The following is a 19,543-nucleotide window of genomic DNA, read 5'->3' as shown; positions in this document are numbered from 1 at the left end:
TGCACATTAGCCTGCCATCAAATTATCTGCATAAATTTGGATTTTTGTGCATTGTCCTGGTTGTCATGGAAACAAAACTTGATTTTGAAAAGAATTTGCTTAGGCAACATTAGGAGGGGCTGTCTGTAGAAAGGTCCAGGCAAAGTTTCTCTATCCCACATCTTTTAATGTCGGAGAAAACATCAAAAGAAGTTCAAGCAAGTCCAAACTGTTCACGCCGTTTAGGGTACCAGATACGTTTCTGTGTTCTAATTTTGGCTAGGGTACATACCTGTATACAGAAACGTACCTGGGGTATGTTTCTCTAGTACCTGTGCCGACAACTACCCCTTCAGCATCAGTTACCCGTTGGCTGGTCAAAAACACAACGGCCATTGCTTTGCATTCTTTACATAGTGAACAGTCAAATTTCAAACTTATTCAGTTCCTTCGTGAGACCAACAGGTTCAATATCACTGTGTCAGTGTGGGTCTGAAGCCATGGGTGACGTTGTACAAAACAACCTTAGCGCTATGACTGTGGTAATTCTGTGTTAAGGTATGGGAATTACGATCATCTTAGTGCTAAGATCGCTTTTTATAACGGCCCCCTTCAGTCACCCACCCACCCACCTACCTATGCTTTGTTGCTGGCATTGTGCAACTTCATCTGATGGCTGACCTGTGCACTATGCGCAGGACAATGTGCCGCCTCATGCAAACATTTATACAGTAGCAGGGAAATAATATCTAAAACATATTTCCATGCCATTCTTTCTGCAAGTTAGGTTACATGTTCATCTATTTCATGATTTCTTTTGGTTCTTTAACTGGACCAAACTGGACCGGTCTGCGTGAATAACTTTCCTTTTATATCTATCTGTAATTATATAATGCGTCTAATATCCAATCACATCATTTTGCACATTATTAGCCCGGTCAATGGATCAGTGTACACTTAAATTTTAAACTCAGATCCCTAGGGTTTAAACTCAGATCTCTAGGGATTATACAAATCAGGCTGGCTGTGATGTGCTAGAAAATTACCAGTGACATTACCTTTTCATCCTATCGGGTACCCATTCACTGCTGAGTGAACAGAGGCATATTCGAACAAAGTCACTTGGCTGAGGAGACACCATGTAATATGTGCATCAGTGTGGGGTAGGACTGAAGCCCTAGAAAGTCTCAGGAGTCACGCTGCAAAACACAGTCACCTATCAATCTACACATGTTGTACCGCCTCTGTGGTCTAGTGGTGGAGCAGCCGCCTGGATTGCAGAAGGTCAAGGGTCAGATCCCCGGCTGCGTCATACCAAACAACGTTAAAAGTTGGTTCACAGTGAGTCAGTATACTGTGTCTGAGTGAGGTATTCATGTTAAACCGTGGCATGGAATCTCTGCGGGCATAAATCAGCATCAGTCCAGACTAGTACAAGCCCCCCCACCCACACACACACAATATATATATATATATAAGTGACGCGATGTTAAACCCCATTTCACAACATGTTGCATTACTCTACACTGGACAATAGTACACAAAAGATTCAACACTTTCAAGATTGTCAAAAGAAGATTTATGAAACAATAACAACACTATTAGTATTGATATAGTATATCAGTGGGATATGGGTATAGCGCTCTCACTGGTACTTGCATTATATATGTGTTGATCTGACAAAGTTATGGTATTATTAAATTATGTTTTATGGTCAGTAAACTGATATCTCAAGTAAATGTATACCAGAAATCCATGTATATACATTTCAAATACATTTAATTACATTGTATAATCTGGTTCAGATTCCTTGGAGTCTTGCCAAAAGTTCATCAGAACTGAAACAAGTATGTCATGGATCGTGGCAGCTTGAAGCGGAGTGATTCATGTGCTGGAACTGATAATGACAGCACAGCCAAATACTATGCTTTGCTTCAAATGAACGTATAGTTACTTGGTGCCAACCCCAACTCCCCTGAAAACCATCTAATCCTTCACTCAGAGTCTCCTTTCCTCACCCCTGATTCTCGATTACTAATAAAAAACAAATTAAAATGCACGTCAGAATTTACTCTACAAGGGCAGAGTGTCATTTTATAGACAAAAACTTTCCCATAAACACATCCTAAAGGTCATAAAAGATTGTGATTTGAGGTTAAATTACTGAAAAAATACATTTTAAAAATAATATAGTCAAAGGAATTTTTTAAATCCATCATATTTTTAAAATGTTGAATCTGCATTATAAATACATATATATCTGCGTCCGCATATCCCACTGGTGAGTCCCGCGTACCAAAATGGGGCTGGCATCCTCAGTTACACCACGGTCGTATGAAATACATGTATACTGATTGCTGAATTTTCAATGAGATATGAATAAATTAGAGAAAATTTATTAGTCCATGATTGGTATGATAAAGAGAACAAGATCATGTCTACATTTACTGTCATGAAGGAGTAACTATAGGCATTTAAACACAGACCTACCCCAAGGCTAAATTTTAATTGACTTAGTTTTCTCAGCTTCATCAGTTATATGAAAATCTACAAAAGATTATCCCATGATTTCATGTACAAGTGAAAGGATAAAATACGACAAATTGATATGTGTACACATGTAATTTGATGATTATGATCATCAATAAAAATAGTCACAGCCATCAATAAAAATAGTCACAGCCATCAATGAAAATAGTCACAGCCTTGGAATGTGTATCTCCATGATAAAAAGAAGTCAGCAATAGCAATGAATTCCTCAGATCTGCCTTCTGCTTGTGCTACAGTCTGTCTATATCCTGATCTGATAGTCTGCTCCTCGACTGCTGCCAGACTTGACGGACGCCGGTTCTTCACGTGACTTTGTCACAACCGAGTGTCTGCAACATCCATACTTCATCAGCAAATTCGTCAACATATACAGCAGCATTCTGACCATAGCATTGTAAGCAATGTTCTAACATCTTGATATTTACTGACCATCATGTTAGACTTTCTGTTGGAAATGAATGGCAGACAGTCGGTCAACGGCCCAGGATTGTGATATTTTGTGGCATTTAGATGCTATCTAAAGGGAGATAACACCTCACTCATAAATAAAGTTGAATGTTGACAAGTTAATATGAGCGAATGGAATGATTGTAAGTGATTCTTGAAGCAGATATGGTAAATCTTCATGATGTTCATGAAGAAGTTTATGAGTAACGGGTTCTAGTTAGTTTTATTTGTAGTGTAGCCCTTCAATAGAGTAAGAGCTGACATTGTTAGTCAATCAACCAATGCTGTCACAATATGGTCATTTATCAAGTTAATACACATACAAGTGACACTTCACCATTTTGGTAACCTAATCCTTGTTTCGATTTCCAGTTTTAAGACCAATTCTAACATGAAACTGTACATTAGGGTTTCAAAGAGTTGGGGAATCTTACGATCGTGTCATCTTGACTGTTGGAGAGGACTTGCTAGTGCCAGGCATGTCCCGCCCTGCATCTATGAAGGTGGCCATTTTCTTGGGTAGATTGGGTGGGGTGCTCCACGACTTGGCCTGGCAAGACACAACCAACACATTACCAGCTTGCACAAATTACATTTTGAGAATTTTTAAAACAACCTTACTCTTAGACCCACAGCAACTGTGTGTGTTTGTTGTTTATCCCCGCACTCAGCAATATTCCAGCAATATGACGGCGGTCTGTAAATAATGAAGTCTGGACCAGACAATCCAGTTATTCATATTCTCAGCCATGATTCCCATCGTCAGGGTACTGTGACGCGCCATCAACCAAATCACCACCCGATTCATTAAGTCGCCTCTTATGACCAGGAAGCTTGCTAGGCTCCAACTTGGAATGCCAACAGGGACCATCACAACAGACTAGACTGAGGGTTCTGGCTAGTAGTGTGATGTGGAGGTGATCAGACATATGAGGAACATGACAAAGGGAAACATTTTCACCTTTGCTCGTATTAATTTGGAGTGCTGCTCTAACTCTCGGGTCATTTCCTTCCTTGATAGTTTTGACACATTCAGAGTCAGCGTCTGAAAATGAGAATGTAACAATTGAAGGAACTACTGTTACAGACTTAAGGAGCATTTCTTCCAGTTGACAGTTGATGTTTTGGTTTTTTGCTTGTTTGTTGTTTAATGCCGAACTCAGCAATATTCCAGCTGTATGACGTCTGTCTATAAATAATGGAGTCTACGCATTTGGGATACGATGACATGCATCCAACAAGGCAGAGAGCCAGACCAACTGATCACGTTAGTCACCTCTTACAACAAGCATATTTGCTTTTTATGGCAAGCATAGGTAGCTGAAGACCTATTCTAACCCGGATCTTCACGGGTCAGTTGATATATTCAACCACATACTGACAGATTGTTTTGCACAGAATATTAAAAAACAACCAACCTTCCACTGGACTGTCTCGTAGCTGTGAGGGTCGTGTGGACTTGGTAGACCGACCTTGACCTTCCTTACTTCATGCCAGTCTGGAACACAATTATATACATACTACATCCGTCGGAGTAATATTTTGGTGAAGTTCAAATGATATACAGGGGTTTAATTGGACGAGAGGCCAGTCACATGACGCAAAAACCAACATTCATATTAAAGCAACACATTTTATTTTCTGTTTACAGATATTTTTAAAAGATTAAAAACCCCAAACAGTTTTCTTTTTATAAAGTATTTTCTAACACACAAGGATACTAAAAGGGCATTAAAAGAGAATTTTGTCTTTTTTATTCCCAACAGCAGTTTCTGCTATAATGATAAGCAATATTCATAAACCTAAAACTTAAAAGTGTCACATTAGCATACAAACAACACATTTCCTATGTTTTTCTCCAGACTGTATCCTAGAACAATGGTAATTTAATGGAAAGTATGAATGGATTGAGGAAAGTAACAATGTTTTGCCAGTTTGGTGAAACCTATACCATGTATACAGCGTTCGAAATTGGCACTAGTCCTGTAGTCAATGCCAAACTGCCTATTAGTTAAGTATCATAAGGACTAGTAGAAATTTGCCATTTTTAAGGGTTTTGCTATATGTCATCATTATAAGGACTAGTGGACTAAAGATTCTGCAGCTGCTATTTTCTTAACTACAACATCACATCAGTGATTAACTTTCATCTCATTGAAATAATAGTTTGTGGCAGTAACAGATTTCACATAGTTCTTGTATTTTGCAGTGTTAAGTATATCAGGGTTGGCTTTTTCAAGAATTGCAATCGCATTCATTCATTCATTAGAACACTCATAATTCAAGCAATCTTCATGTAAACAAGGCATGCAAAGTTTAAATTACTCGTTTTCATGCAGCATTATTGCATATGTTCAAGGATATTCACAAGCGTTTTTGTATTTCGTCTATACATAGTTTAAAAAAGGTTGATGTGTAGTTAGGGTTCAATTTTCAAGGTCTTTCCAAGGCAAATGCTGATTTTAGGCCTTTGCTAGACAAACTCTAAATTTAAGGTGTTTTCAAGCCCTGCGCGCACCCTGTATAAGATTATTTTAGTTTAGTATTAGACTGTTAAAACACTTCTCACATTTTGTGTAGGCCTTCTCGAAGTCGAACACCAGGTCGGATAGACTCTGAAAGAGAGGGACAACATTACTTTTGAGACTAGTCCATGGTTTCCAGGAAAAGGTGCAATATCAGATTAACATTTCCTTCTGTGACATATATGTGTTAATTAATGGTGTACTCTCACAAAGCGAGTAATGGTTTCGTCACCAGTCAGTAACCAGACAAATCCAAATTTTAGTTGAATCTTACGGTGTACCCATATTTACCTGATTGGTTATTTTGGGGGTCCAGGGTCCTTTAATCATTTAAATCTATTGGTGCCAGGTTAATAAATGAGGGTCTAAGGCTAAAAATACAGTACTGTACCACACAGAACGTAAGATTGCACACACTCAGAGGCTGTTAGTTGAAAATAGATATGGAGTGTGACAACTGAAAGAAATCAATGTGTTGAAACCTTTTATATGATTATGTAAAGAAAACATCTTAAGTTGTACCACATTATGAAGTAGCAGCATCTGAATTTTTATGCATTTGGGATGAAGGATTTTGAGTCTTGTAAATCCCGGGGAATATTGGAATACAACTGAATATAGCGTTAACGAAAAGTGAGTAACTTCTCAGAGATGTATGCCACTGATAGCAACATTGATGTGTGTGTGTTGATGGATGTCCTGCTATGTACAGAAATATCTCCTTCCCTACAGAGCAACGAATCATTGAATGTGTCACATGATGCAGCATAGAGATGGGGTGCTGTTGATTCTAATGAATCTATTTCAAACTCAAGACCACATTGGAATTTCCCTTTTGTTCAAATTCTGATTACAGCAAACTAGGATATAATGAACAAAGGGACCACTAAATTTAGTTCATAATAACCGCAGTTCGTCATAATCATATATACAGCATGTAAACAGCAAATGGACAGTACCCGAAAGCAGTTTGTAATATCTATCAGTTCGTTATAAGCGTGTTTTTTATAAATGTAGTTCAGTTCAGGGTAAAATTTGTAAAAAAAAAAGGGGGGGGGGGGGGAGAGAGGAGGTGATAAACTCTAAAAATTGGAACAAAGATCTGGTGCCTCAAACATATTTAGCGAAAACCCTAGTATTAAAAAGTATAGCATAGTATAAAATATAAATTTAAATAAATAAAAGTGATTCCACGGCATTTGAATGATTGACCAAGCTATTCTTTTTCATATATGCTCACTAACAGACTACGGCTTCCTGATTGGCTGATAACAGAATATATTTACATATCTGTGAACTTATTATTGTTGACATATTTATTTATATTATTTGGCTTCAATGTTTTGGCTTTGCGGATTAACACAGTATGCACACTGATTTTTATGTTTATTCCACCACAAACACAAAAACATATTAAAGTAAATTCTTTAAAAAACCCATCATAACTTACCTTAAAGACAAGAGGCTTATACATGAGATCCTCCCTCCGGCTCATACCAATAGCACCGTATCGACCACCATGAGAAATTCCCAGCACCACATGCCGATGAACACTGCCCTGAAATGTACTCTTGAAACTGATTGGATAACGCTCAACACCCATCATGCCATTGGTCAGGTATCTTCTTGTGGTCAAGGGTGTATATGCAGGGTGTCTATGCATAATTCACACTCTGCATGCTGTGTCCCATAAACATGATATGCATTATGCATGTGTAATTATTATGTTAATAATCTGGACAGGTACCCCATCCTTGTTTAATGAGTTAGTGAGTTTAACATTAACATCACATCAGCATTGCTTCAACTATATAGTGAGGTAAATTGCAATCTCATTAAAATCAGATGTTCTCGCTGCCGCTAAACAAAGATCTGAGGACATCCCATTACGGGTCACGTCAGACCGACCTTTCGCAAACTCTGACCGACCAATGGAATTACTGACAAGAAGTTGACATTAGCCAATCAGGAGGCAGCTTTCTCATGCTTTACAACACTAATTTCAAATTGGCGACTACGCTTCGAAACATAGTTTGACATATTCTCGCTTAATAATTTGAAACCTGAACAAAAGAACGTTCTAGAATTGCTAATAAATGGTCTAGATTGTATAGATTCAGTCGTTAAGCCTGTAACTATCGTTCCGAATACCCCATTTTAACGTTTTCGAGGCTGCATGATCAGAAATCACATTCCGACTGTCACTTTCATGATCTGGTAAGCAATGGGATGTCCTCAGATCTTTGTTCAGCAGTAGCGAGAACTAAGATATGGTTTTAATGAGATTGTGTTAAATGGGGTTTAACATTGTAATCAAGATTATTGCACTTATATAGCGACATACATGTGTTGCTGCTTGTATTAGTCCGGACTAGTGCCTATCCACTGAAATACCATGCAACACTTTAACATGAATACCCCACTCAGACACAGTGTACTGACTCCAAGCCGACCAATCCTTGTTTTAGCCCCTTCATGTAAAGCACCAGGGCCCCGTTCCACAAAACGATCTTAGCGCTAAGATGATCATAACTCCCATACTTTAACATAGGCTTACGACAATCACAGCACAAAGATCGCTTTGTGGAACAGGCCCCAGGTAGGGAAACAATTACCATCTTTTGATATCTTTTGTTATGACGTAACAAAGATTGAACCACCAACCTTTCGCTCTCAGGACAGAAGCCCTATCCATTGGACCAAGAAACGTCTGTATAGTAACTAGGGCTGGGACGGGTAACTCGGGTGGGTACGGAGTAGGACCTCGGTACCCACAGACTACCTGAACCGTGGTTAATCACATGATATATTGTTTTTAATGAAAAGAATTATCTAAAACTCTATGGTTACACATCAAGTCACTTATGCTCGCATTTCTTTCTGACTATGCAGCCATTCCTTCTGACTTTCATATGTTTAAAAAAAGATAAGGCTTCGGGCAGCTTCAGTGTATGCATGACCAGATCGCTTTATACGTGTATGTAAATATATTTTGCCAGGGCTACTGTCAAACTTTTTCCAATCAGACAATTTTTACGTATCTCTTAAGATCCACAGTAGGTACCTGGGTAGGGTTGGGAAATATTAGGGTGGGTATCCGGGAAGTAAGTCTGGACTTGTCCCAGCCCTCCTAGAAACCCTATGTTTGTCATCAGGGAAACTATAACAGAACCAGCAAGATAAATCAAAAGCTTTGATCTCCCTGGCCTGGCATCACCATGATCACAAATATGATTACATTAGAATGATGTTCTTTCAAGGATACATCCCTAGTATAACAGCCTCCAGACATTTGATGGGAAGAGACTCGCGGATCATTTCCTTGGCGCATTCCATGAGTCTGAGAGGAGACAAAAAACATGTGAAAGCATCTGAAAGCATGTGAAACATTATCCATGTTGTAAGACAAGGATGGATGAAATGATATTTGGCAACTGTTTGGTTTGTTATTATAACTGTTTCAACCACATTATATTTGAAACTTGACAACACTCCATCCTCACTTTTTCATCTATAACTTGTGATGCTTAACTTGTGTTTCATAATGAAATTATGAAAATATTCTCGACACTTTTCACAGTAATATATCTGTCCATTCTCTCCATGGCCACATAATGAAAAAAATATGTATTACAGTGGAACCCTGTTAATCTGGACAGTATCATCCTAAATGTAATCTTCTGGATTAACAAACTTCAGAATTCATGGGTACATAGAAACATCTCTCTAATCATATGTTCCCAACCGTAATTGTCCAGGTTCCAAAAGGTCTAACAACTCATGCTTATCGTAAGCCGCAACAAATGGGATTGGGTGGTCACACTCAATGACTTGGCTGATGCATGTCATCGTATCCCAATTGTGTAGATCGAAGCTCATGATGTCAGTCACTGGATTGTCTGGTCCAGATTTGATTATTTACAGACCACCGTCACAGAGCTCGAATATTGCTGAGTGCGGTGTTAAACAACACACACACGAAGTAACTGCCCAGAAAAGATTATTCCTGTATTAAGGAGGTTTGAACTAGAGAGGTTCTACCATGCCTACTCACCCTGATATTGGTCTGTTTTTCCTGATTTCAAAAAACTGTGTGCCTGTGTGATTATATCTTCCTGTGTTAAGAAAGCTTCTCAATTTCTATATATCAGTCAGATCATGTTTGAAAATTAAGACTCAATGATGAGGCAAGAACTGAATAGCTATCTGTGGCAACTGCATTGTAGATGGACATGTTTATTTCTGGGATTCTTCAAACTGTAAAATTTTGAAAAAGAATAAATGAATTACACCATTGTTTCAGTTTCAAACACATATATCCTATCTGCTAAAAAAATATATTTTGAAAGTCACAGAAAAATCTTCCTGTACAAATAATTCGGCATTCTGTCCATCAAACACAAATAGAATGTCAAAGAGTCACTTTTAGACTAACACAATCATAGTCAATGAAAACATTTCATTGAAATAATCCAAAAAAAAAAATTTTCTGCTGTGGAATCACGCAAACTAGACTTGGTCAGTTTGATCAAGACTTGCCTAGGCTTTTATCCCCAAAAAAACAACCTAAAAAATATAAATTCCACAGTCATGGTGCAGGACTAAGTGACTTTAAGGGAACCCTTTTGATATTTTATTTCATTATTAACTTTAAAAGAAAATAATTTTATAAATTTAAAAATAATTTAATGTGTCCTTGAAATATGAAGGATACTGGAGTTCTGTCATGTAGTTCTGAATCTTCTCAACCCGATCTCCAATCGGAACTGTGGGTGAGAAACTAAGTGGAGCCTGTGGTGCCGGGATCTGGTGATACAAATCATAATCATAATCAGCATCATCATTTACATAACAATACAGCATAAATGTTTCTGTATCAGCTCTTCGTTTACATTTCAATAGAATTTCAGGAAATAGAATCCCTTTAATGCTTCTAAACCTGGTCAAGGGGAGATAATTCCTTCTGGAGTGTTTTAGTGTAACCTGAAGCTCCTCACAGCAATAGCCCGTTCACGGAACTCTCTATACTATCGTTGCCACCTGTCAAATCTCCCCACTGTGATAGTAGGCCACGACCATGCTTGGAGTTGAACTTGCAGCTGAATGACCGTTAGGTTTACAAACAAGTGACGTCTGCCATGACGCCTAATACACTTACTGCTGCATTATTATTTTATTTTATTGCCAATTTGAATTTCTGTTTCATTAAAACTATCATGTAATTGATATAGTAAGAATATAAGGGGGGAGTTGGTTGAGTTTCCGTTAGTCTGCAATCTCAAACCAATTTGATTTTACAAACAACAAAGTAAATTCATCTGGAAAACATGGTCAGTCGTGAAATGAAATATGATGGCATTTCCAAAGACATTAACAAAAGAATAAACATTACTACATTTGGGGTTAGAGGGCAAACTTCAAGATTCTTGTAATGGCCGCGCCCACACTGGTGGCAGCGATGTTACCGAGAGTGTAACGAAGGTGTCACGTGCTGGTTAGGAGCTTGGTGTTATCTATAATAAGTGAAGGTAACTCTGGTGGACTAGTTCATCGGTTTGTGCATGCTACAAGGGACACTGTCATTTTTATTTTTGTTGTAGGTGGCATGTTGATAACCATGTTTTGCAGTTGTGAGTGAGTGAGTGAGTTGGGTCTAATGCCGCTTTTAACAGTATTCCAGTTATATCATGGCGTGTCACCTTAAGGTGGGAGGAAAGCCCGAAGTGATGCAGGTCTCAGACGTTTACCACTTTGGTGAAACCAATGAGCATGCGTATGGTGCTGACAAACCTAAAAACATAATCGAGCTGAACAGAGACTAAAACCCACAATCACAGGTTTCTGGCGTGCCCAAGGGACACATCTCTGCACAGTGAAATGGCGCGCCTTAGACGACTCCCGCCTTAGGCCACCCGTACCCATAATTGCAGTCATGAAGGCTACTGAATGTGCTTCAATTAGTTTTTTATCCATCCATTTTCCTGGGGATTATTACTTATTCGTTGTATGTCCCACTCAGACACGGTACACTGATTCCAAGCTGAATATTCCTTTGTTTAATGCCCTTGATGCCGAGCGCCAGACTGGGTAACAACAAGTACCATCGTTTAACGTCATCTGTATAACGCAGGTCCAGGATGCATCCACTAACCTGCTGTCTGGGGAGATGCTCTATCGAGGGAAGCAGTCAGATGCTAATGTGAAACATGAAGGTTCGGCCACACGACAGAGTGACATGTCAAACTTATACTTCTTAGACATTAAAAATCATAGACTCATTGTAAAAAATCATTGTATCTCAGTGGGCTAGCACTATAAAACCGACATTAGTGCAGACTAGTATAAGCTCACATGCATGTACACATGCACTCACACACATACACGCACACTGCAATAATCTTGAACAAGTACCAAGTGTTGCAGCAAGTACCAAGAGCAGTGCATCAAGTATCAATTAGCTCAACAGTATTGCCACTTATCGACTTCTCTTTAGCTATGTATGTGATATCATACTATTTCATAAAAGGGTAAATGAAATAGTATTCAAAGCGGGATAGAAACTGAGCTCCCTCGCACTGCATGACTCATTCCTCATTCTATATCACAGCCATATCATGTGTAAGTATCATTCTTGAAATACAATTGTAGAAACTGTTTTTATTACCGTAACTAACTCTTTGCTCTGTCTCACTCCCTGCACCATTTTGTGTCCTTCAGGGTGGATTTTGGCAACATGATCCCACATTCTCTGCCAAGTTCTATCTTCAATTGGAAAACCACTTTTGTTGACCCAAAACAAAACACCGTTTTCTTCCTGAACCTCATCTCCATCAGGTAAAGATTGAGAGCGTTTCAGTTTTTCTGATTTCGACTTCATTCGTATTTTGATCAAATCACCCTCTTCTCCTAAATTTCCTGATTCCGGCTCAGGAAATCGAATTAATGATCCGAATGTTTGAAGACCTTGTTTCGATTTAAATGACATACGCCAGTCATAAGATCTGGCGATCGTGACATTGTGTTATTTCATGCATGTTGATCAGCAAAGAATGCGATACACCACACAATTAGGGCTACAAATGTTACACTGCATATAGATCTAATTCAGTATTTACGATTCGGAAGCCTGTCAGCGCCTACACCTACAGTTTGTTGTTTATGCGTTGTTAACGTATTCCGTCACCTTTCCGATTTAACGACATTTCCCAAACTGCATTTAAGCTTCATGTAGAAACCTTTACACCTCACCGTATAGTTCATTACTATGATTAATCGTTCCCTTAGGGAGAAAATAGATTTTGTGTTTTCAAAGATGTTATGGTAAATATTAAACGTCGTAATATTCAAAACCGCCAATGCATTTCCGGTCTCAAGCAGACAGCCCGAAGATGGCACCAAGAAACGCAGCGAGAAAAACTTCGAGATATATGAAATATTTGAGTATTTGGATTGGATTTGTATCATTAATGGCATTTGGGAATACGATACAGTGTTTCGTTGACCATAGCTTTCTATATTCTCGACTCTACACTGTTTCTGAATCGAACGGTAAGGCAACAAACACGGGTGGAAGTTGTAACTATCACGCCACACACGATGTCAGCAGGTCACGGCAGGCCGACTTGGACCATATCAGCTGATCGCTGTTGACACAAAAGTTTCTGTGTAGATTCTGATATTTCAAAACTATAGCATGTTTTGGTGTATTTCACGTGATTCAAAAAATGCTTATCATTTCTATTTCAAATGTTACCAGATCTAAATTTAAGTAGCTTTTTAGAAGTTGTAGCAGAGATGACTTTTGGTTTTAGAATTCTATCTTCTATCAATGTCAGGTTTCTGTAGAGATGCTAGTACCTTTTTTAGATCTACCAGCATCTGTACTGAAACGTTGCCCAGATGGAATAAAGAAACTGAAAGTCCATTAGTGATCTCTGTCTTCATATGACTTGTATTTTGTAGTCTAAAATGGAATCATCCGAATGTGAATCAGATTTTGCTTTGTGAGTTGTTTTGCTTTGTGAGGTTCAGCGGGTCCTTATGAAAATGCCAGAGCAACAGCACAATCATTAGTGAAAACGACTGCTGAAATATTGCTAAGAATGACACATTCCAGACTGAAAATTGTCACTAAGATTACCAAGTATAGGGCTAACCTGTTTTAATACATTACTTGGTTGTAAGTTTGTTTTAAGAAAATGTGTCCTACACCAAACATGGAAGACTGACATTTTATGAGTTTTATCATATTAAAAACATATATATTTGCAAATTACAAAAAAATAAAATCCAAAGGGAGCCCAGAACAACACCATATATCCTAGAGCTGAGGCAATCTAGACTTTCCATATCATTCTAGACTTGAAAATGACTCCTTTTCAATTCTATTCTTCAGGGTCTGTGAGAGAGACCACAAACATGCCAAAGAAGCAGTTACCTACCATTGGTTAGCTCGTTATGTTATGTTATGTTATGTTATGTTATGTTATATTTTGTTGATAAGAATTATTTCAATTTATTTGACTTCAGACTATTTCTTCAGACTATGATTTTTTTTATCCCATTCTGTAACCTGAGTTGCAAATGAAGATTACTATTACTGGTACATGCTTAAGTTAAAAAAAACCCCAGAAAGGTTTATATTGTCAGTATAAACACACAAAACAATTGGTAGATCTGTCACACAAGTGTTTAGTCAGTTTTTACAATTTGGCCTGAAACATAACTTTGACCCCCTCTCTTCATATTTCGAGACATGGGCGGGGCGAAAATTGGTCACATGTCACTGTGACAAGTAAACATTTTTTACATAAATCTGTCAATACTTTAGAAATTATTTTAAAGTTTTATTTTGTTCATATTTCAGTGAATGGACTGGTTGCTCGACTGTTCGGTATATGGACTCTTATTTCAGCTGCTTTAAGGCTCAGCTGTGCTTTTGACATCTACAACAAAGCGTGAGTCTTATGTATGACAGTCTGTGAAGATCTGGAGTGGAATAGGTCTTCACGAACCCATGCTTGCCCTAAATGGCGACTATGCTTGTCGTAAGAGTCGACTAATGGGATCAGGTGGTCAGGCTCACTGACTTGGTTGATGCATGTCATCAATCTCAATTGCGTGGATCAATGTTCATTTTGTCAATCACTGGATTGTCTGGTCCAGACTCGATTACTTACAGACCGCTGTCATATAGCTGGAATATTGCTGAGTGTGGCATGTAGCAACAAACAAACAAATTGTATGATACATGATACTTTATTGCATGAAGCGTCCTTGATTATTATTTTATCCTCTGTTAAATATGGATAGTAGTGAGTGATGCATAACTCACATGCATTAGAGGAATGAGAAATGTGTAACAGAGGACCTTCATAGAGAAACTGAAGCGAACCATGTAAGATACAGTTCTGCAACAAACTTCTTTGTTATGACATCACACTTTTCGGTATTTGTATGATATCACAGTCTAAGATAGAGACATGCCAAGTTTCAAGCTCTTGGGTCGCTAAACATTGTTATTATTTCTTCAGGTCGATTTTCATACCACTTCCTGTCCAAAATTGACTGACACATACTTTAATTTTTCAAAGAACTTCATCTCAGCATTTTATAACGAACATTTGCTAATATCATGGTTTAGACATGTTGAACTGTCTGTTGATAATTATTAAGAAAGAAGTACTTTTGATAAATATTGGTTTACACATGTGGTCATTTTGTCATCAAATGATACAGGTGATTTGATGATAGAGGTCGTTATTGTGATTTGAAACCTCTGAATGACCAAAAGGAGTACAATGTTTTTCAAAGTCATTGTAGTATTTTTTATGGCAGTGTATTGTCTTAAAGATAAAAGTTAAATGCAATGGAAAAAGTTACCATGATCATGTCTGTTCTGTTTCAGTGTGTACAACCTGACACTGTTTTCATTCCTGGTTGTGTTTGTACATTATGTGGCCGAGATCCTTATCTACAACACTGTGGAGTTGTGTGTTGGTGTCACAGCCCCATTCATTGTGTCCTGTAAGTGAACATTAGTTTGTTTCGTGTTTATTACTGGGTTGGGACTTACAAGGTTACTTCACTCTTGGCAGATAATGTACTACCGGTATTCCTCACAGCTCACAGCATGTTTTATTGCCTAATCTGGTGGAATATGCACTCACACCCGATATTTTGTTACATGCATAAAGAATACTGTTCATAGATCAATAAATAGATTGAATGTGATTCTGTGGCATTTGATAGGCTAATCAAGCAATTTGTTTTTTGTCGTTTATGTTTCCATGAAGCCCCAAAATTTCAGCATAAGGCCTCATCCACTAACAGACCACTGTTTCCGGACTGCCTGACAATAGACCTCATTCAAAGATCTGGTGCCTTTAGCATGTTTATGGGAAAACCTTTACAAGTGTACAATGTGCATACACTATAATCTCTAATAAACAGACTAATAAACAGATTGCAAGTGGTTCTGTGACATTTGATCGGCTAACAAAACAAGTTTTCTAGTCAATGCCCACTAACAGACGGCTGTTTTCTGTTTGGCTGACAATAGAGTGGGTGGGGTTTGTTGCATTATTGCACTGAATATCATTGATTCGTATTGTTGTCTACAGTCTTTTGTGTGTTTATGATTCAATAAGCAGACTGTGAGTTATTATTGTTGACATATTTACTTAAACAAATTAATTTCAAAACCATGTTGTCTGTTAGTGGATGTGGCCTAATGCTGAAGTTTGGGGGTTTGATGGAAACGTAAACGCCAAAAACAAATTGCTTGATTAGCTAATCAAATGCCACAGAATCACATTCAATTTATTTATTGATACCAAGTAAAAAATGGCGTGAACACTTTGCATAAATATGCTACATGGATTTACACAATATGCACACCAGCTTTTACGTTTATACCTGAAAATACTGAAGTCATTTCCTTAAAGAATGTGTGACACCAGTCCCAGTATGTGATGTGTCATTTTACATATTATGATACATTTAAAGGTCCAGACCTCATGTATCTTATATAGACACATCTTACCTACAGGTCTTCCTGATCACCAGCATTGTCAGTGTAAACCTGTTCTGTAGATCATCTCTGTTGGGTGTATGTTAGTGGTTGGACGATACACCGATGCATTGATGATGCATGATTTTTTACTTCTCGATACAAGTATCGATCTCAGTCACACACTAAGTAAAAAATATCAATTCTGACGTTAAATGTTTGCTTTAATAACTGTTCCACTAAATACTAATCAGTAGTTCAAGTTTTTAGTGAAAACATAAATATTTTCATTTGTTGTGCCATACTTGACACCAGGGGTCCGGAAACCGTCATATGCGCCGGACATGTCCGATTGGGAATCTCAAATGTCCGGTCTAAAATATTGCTTACCGGACATTTAAATTTTTCCGTCCGGACATTTTAAAAAGTATTGTCCGGACATTCTTAAATTTTGACCGGACATGATCAACAGTTAGGACTGAGCAATTTCTGTCTGCAGTTGTAACACAATGAAGATTATCTACACTGACAAGCTTTGTTTGTTTTGATTGCTGTAAATACATCGTACCTAGAATGATAGTCCAATCGGTCAATCACTGTAATAGGCAATAAACTGAGTTGACACTGATTAATCGAGGATTTATTACTGAGAACATCTTGTTAATTTGAGTAAAATGTGTTTACAACTGTACATAAATACCTTGCATCATCGATGCATTATCCTCACAATGCTACGATACGTAACCTCAGTCAAGAAGCGAAAGCATGACGACAGCCAGTCGACCGAATCTGCCAAACCCTCAAAGTCTGAATGATCATTTTGTAAGTCGTGGCTAACGACTTTCACTTGGTTGACATACAACGAGGATTTGCAGATTTTATTGTTTTCAGTAGCTAGTCGTATATTGAATCTTGATTGACCGCCATTTTGCTTTCTGTGACGATCGATATCAAATTTTTTATGGTCAATAATTAAGTACAGATGAAAAAGTATTCAAATAACTACTGCTATCAACAATAGTTTAGGATTTAGGATTATATTATCTGTGTTGTTTTTAAATAATCTTTAGTATAAAAAAAACAACTTTTCCCGTGAGGTCACGTGATAACCAAATATGGGATAATAGTCTCGATCCAAATGTTACAACGCGTACACTTAAGCAGACTCATGAATATTAATTAGACCGTTCACAACGTTGACAGATCGTTATTATAACAGAAACAAACGTATGTTTTCCATATATATCTAAAATGATATTATTTGTTATTAATTGTCCGGTGAATTAAACAATTTAAATTGAAACAATTCATAATTCATCATATTATGAATACGTAACAACTTGTAATTTGTGTGTAAAAAGTCGTACTAAAAACACGCTGTTTGAAGGGGGCGTGGCATAAATGTAAATGTCCGATTGGGATTTTAAATTTTCCGGACCCCTGCTTGACACTGCCAACTGTAAATTGTCAGTGTGCCAGGTGTTTGGCCATCCTATCTATGACAAAGATGGCTTACACACCACAGATAAGAGGACATGCAAGTATCGTGATACATATCGGATTGTGAGTAAGGTATCGTGATACGTATTGGATCTCACAGTTGGTGTCTCGTCCCAGCCCTAGTGTATGTAATGTTGTATTTATGATGAGTTCCATAGAGTACCTTGTGATGGAAATTTGTAAATCAAATTATTATTATTATTATTATTATTATTATTATCTTTCAGTTATCTCCATTGCCTTCATGATTCATGGCTACCAGTATCTGAGCCCTGCCAGGGTCCCCCAGAACAATGAAAATGAAGAAATCAGTAGCAAGTTTAAGAAGAAATATGGATAACTGAACAAATACCAAAATCTAGTAGCTCTAGTCCACATGTTATAGTTGTATACTAAACTCAATATTAATGTACTTGTGAAGATATTTGCTTGTCAAGTCACAATTAGTCTTTTCCCTTGATATATCACCAAATTTTAACATAATTATGTATTTTACATGATTGTTTAATTGAAGGATACAGGTTATCTTTGCAATCATGAATTAAATTCTCCTGTCAAGTGACCCATGACACTTTAAGAATATTTCACTCTGCATCCTCAGGACAGGAAATGTGATTTTATTGTTGGAATGATATTTTGTTCTTGTTAACTATTGTTAATCAGAAACCTATTGTTTGGTATGGTGATATGATGCCAGTGTGCGATGTCATGTTTTATTATGCAATGCCTCCATGTGAAACTTGCTTGTTACAGTTTCAAGTTGTTTCCCAGGCAGTCTTGGACAATATTTACTTGATTCTAGTCTATCAGAGTAAGAGTGAGAATAATTCATTGATTGTGATTCCCTTGATCTCAGTGCCAAGTCACAGTGACTCACAATTGTTTGTCAAGTGTACATGGGATTTATCTTGGCCTGCTCAGAGGCCTATTGGAGTGACATCTTGTCACTGAAATGAAGATATTTTACAGAAAAAGTGGTTAAAATATCTTATTAAAATATAATAAAAAGGAACCAAGAGACTTTCATTTTCAGAAACTGCAGTAGTATAGACTTGCCACATATTGTAGACTTGAATGGGCTATATCGTATAGTCTGCAGCAAATGTCAGTAAAAATTCCAAAATTGGAATTAAAATATTCCAAATTCATCTTAATAGAGTTATAACTATAAATTGGTTTGTTTTGTTTGTTGTTTCTAGCTACATGACGGCGGTCTGTAAGTCATGGAGCCTGCATCAAACAATATAGTGATTGACATCATGAGCATCGATCCATGCAAATGGGATATGATGACACGCAGCAACCAAGTCAGCCGAGTCTGACCACCCGATCCCGTTAGTTGCCTCTTACAACAAGCATAGTTCAGAGTCCTAGATAAATCCTTGTGTACAAGGTTGTACATTTTCATGATTGAGCCAGTTTCATGATGGACATACACATCAATATTAGCAAATGTTATTGTACATTCCTGTGTTTTATATTTTGCATTCATAAATTGTGTTTTTACAAAATGTGTTTGAGATTAGTATTA

At 37.6% G+C, this 19,543-nt stretch overlaps 2 protein-coding genes across 2 annotated transcripts; one reads left to right on the top strand and one right to left on the bottom strand.

The window, feature by feature from the left end:
• Positions 1–1,892: 1,892 nt before the first annotated feature.
• On the bottom strand, positions 1,893–12,648 carry LOC139442717 (tubulinyl-Tyr carboxypeptidase 1-like). The gene is made up of 10 exons (XM_071223596.1): positions 12,166–12,648; positions 10,216–10,307; positions 9,556–9,612; positions 8,767–8,841; positions 6,952–7,123; positions 5,546–5,591; positions 4,395–4,474; positions 3,938–4,021; positions 3,411–3,526; positions 1,893–2,858 (listed from the first exon to the last, which is right to left on the bottom strand). Exons 1-10 carry the CDS (start codon positions 12,484–12,486, stop codon positions 2,771–2,773), a joined length of 1,131 nt encoding a protein of 376 aa, XP_071079697.1. The 5' UTR covers positions 12,487–12,648; the 3' UTR covers positions 1,893–2,770.
• Positions 12,649–12,856: 208 nt separating this feature from the next.
• Positions 12,857–19,543, top strand: LOC139443907 (ergosterol biosynthetic protein 28 homolog). Its single transcript, XM_071224798.1, has 4 exons — positions 12,857–13,049; positions 14,368–14,458; positions 15,409–15,527; positions 18,240–19,543. Exons 1-4 carry the CDS (start codon positions 12,857–12,859, stop codon positions 18,350–18,352), a joined length of 516 nt encoding a protein of 171 aa, XP_071080899.1. The 3' UTR covers positions 18,353–19,543.

This window comes from Haliotis cracherodii, unplaced genomic scaffold (assembly GCF_022045235.1).
Source record: "Haliotis cracherodii isolate W230 unplaced genomic scaffold, xgHalCrac1.p SCAF_5, whole genome shotgun sequence".
Lineage (NCBI taxonomy): Eukaryota > Metazoa > Mollusca > Gastropoda > Lepetellida > Haliotidae > Haliotis > Haliotis cracherodii.
This window is presented reverse-complemented; position numbering and strand designations above follow the sequence as displayed.

Excerpts from the sequence above, each read along its gene's own strand:
- LOC139442717 (XM_071223596.1), bottom strand. The coding sequence starts at position 12,486 with ATGTCATTTAAATCGAAACAAGGTCTTCAAACATTCGGATCATTAATT. Across the intron at positions 7,124-8,766 it reads GAGGCTGTTATACTAGGGAT|ATACCTGACCAATGGCATGA; the intron begins GTATCCTTGAAA and ends GACCACAAGAAG. Across the intron at positions 2,859-3,410 it reads ACAGTCAAGATGACACGATC|ACACTCGGTTGTGACAAAGT; the intron begins GTAAGATTCCCC and ends TGGATGTTGCAG.
- LOC139443907 (XM_071224798.1), top strand. The coding sequence starts at position 12,857 with ATGCATTTCCGGTCTCAAGCAGACAGCCCGAAGATGGCACCAAGAAAC. Across the intron at positions 13,050-14,367 it reads CACTGTTTCTGAATCGAACG|TGAATGGACTGGTTGCTCGA; the intron begins GTAAGGCAACAA and ends TTCATATTTCAG. Across the intron at positions 15,528-18,239 it reads AGCCCCATTCATTGTGTCCT|TTATCTCCATTGCCTTCATG; the intron begins GTAAGTGAACAT and ends ATTATCTTTCAG.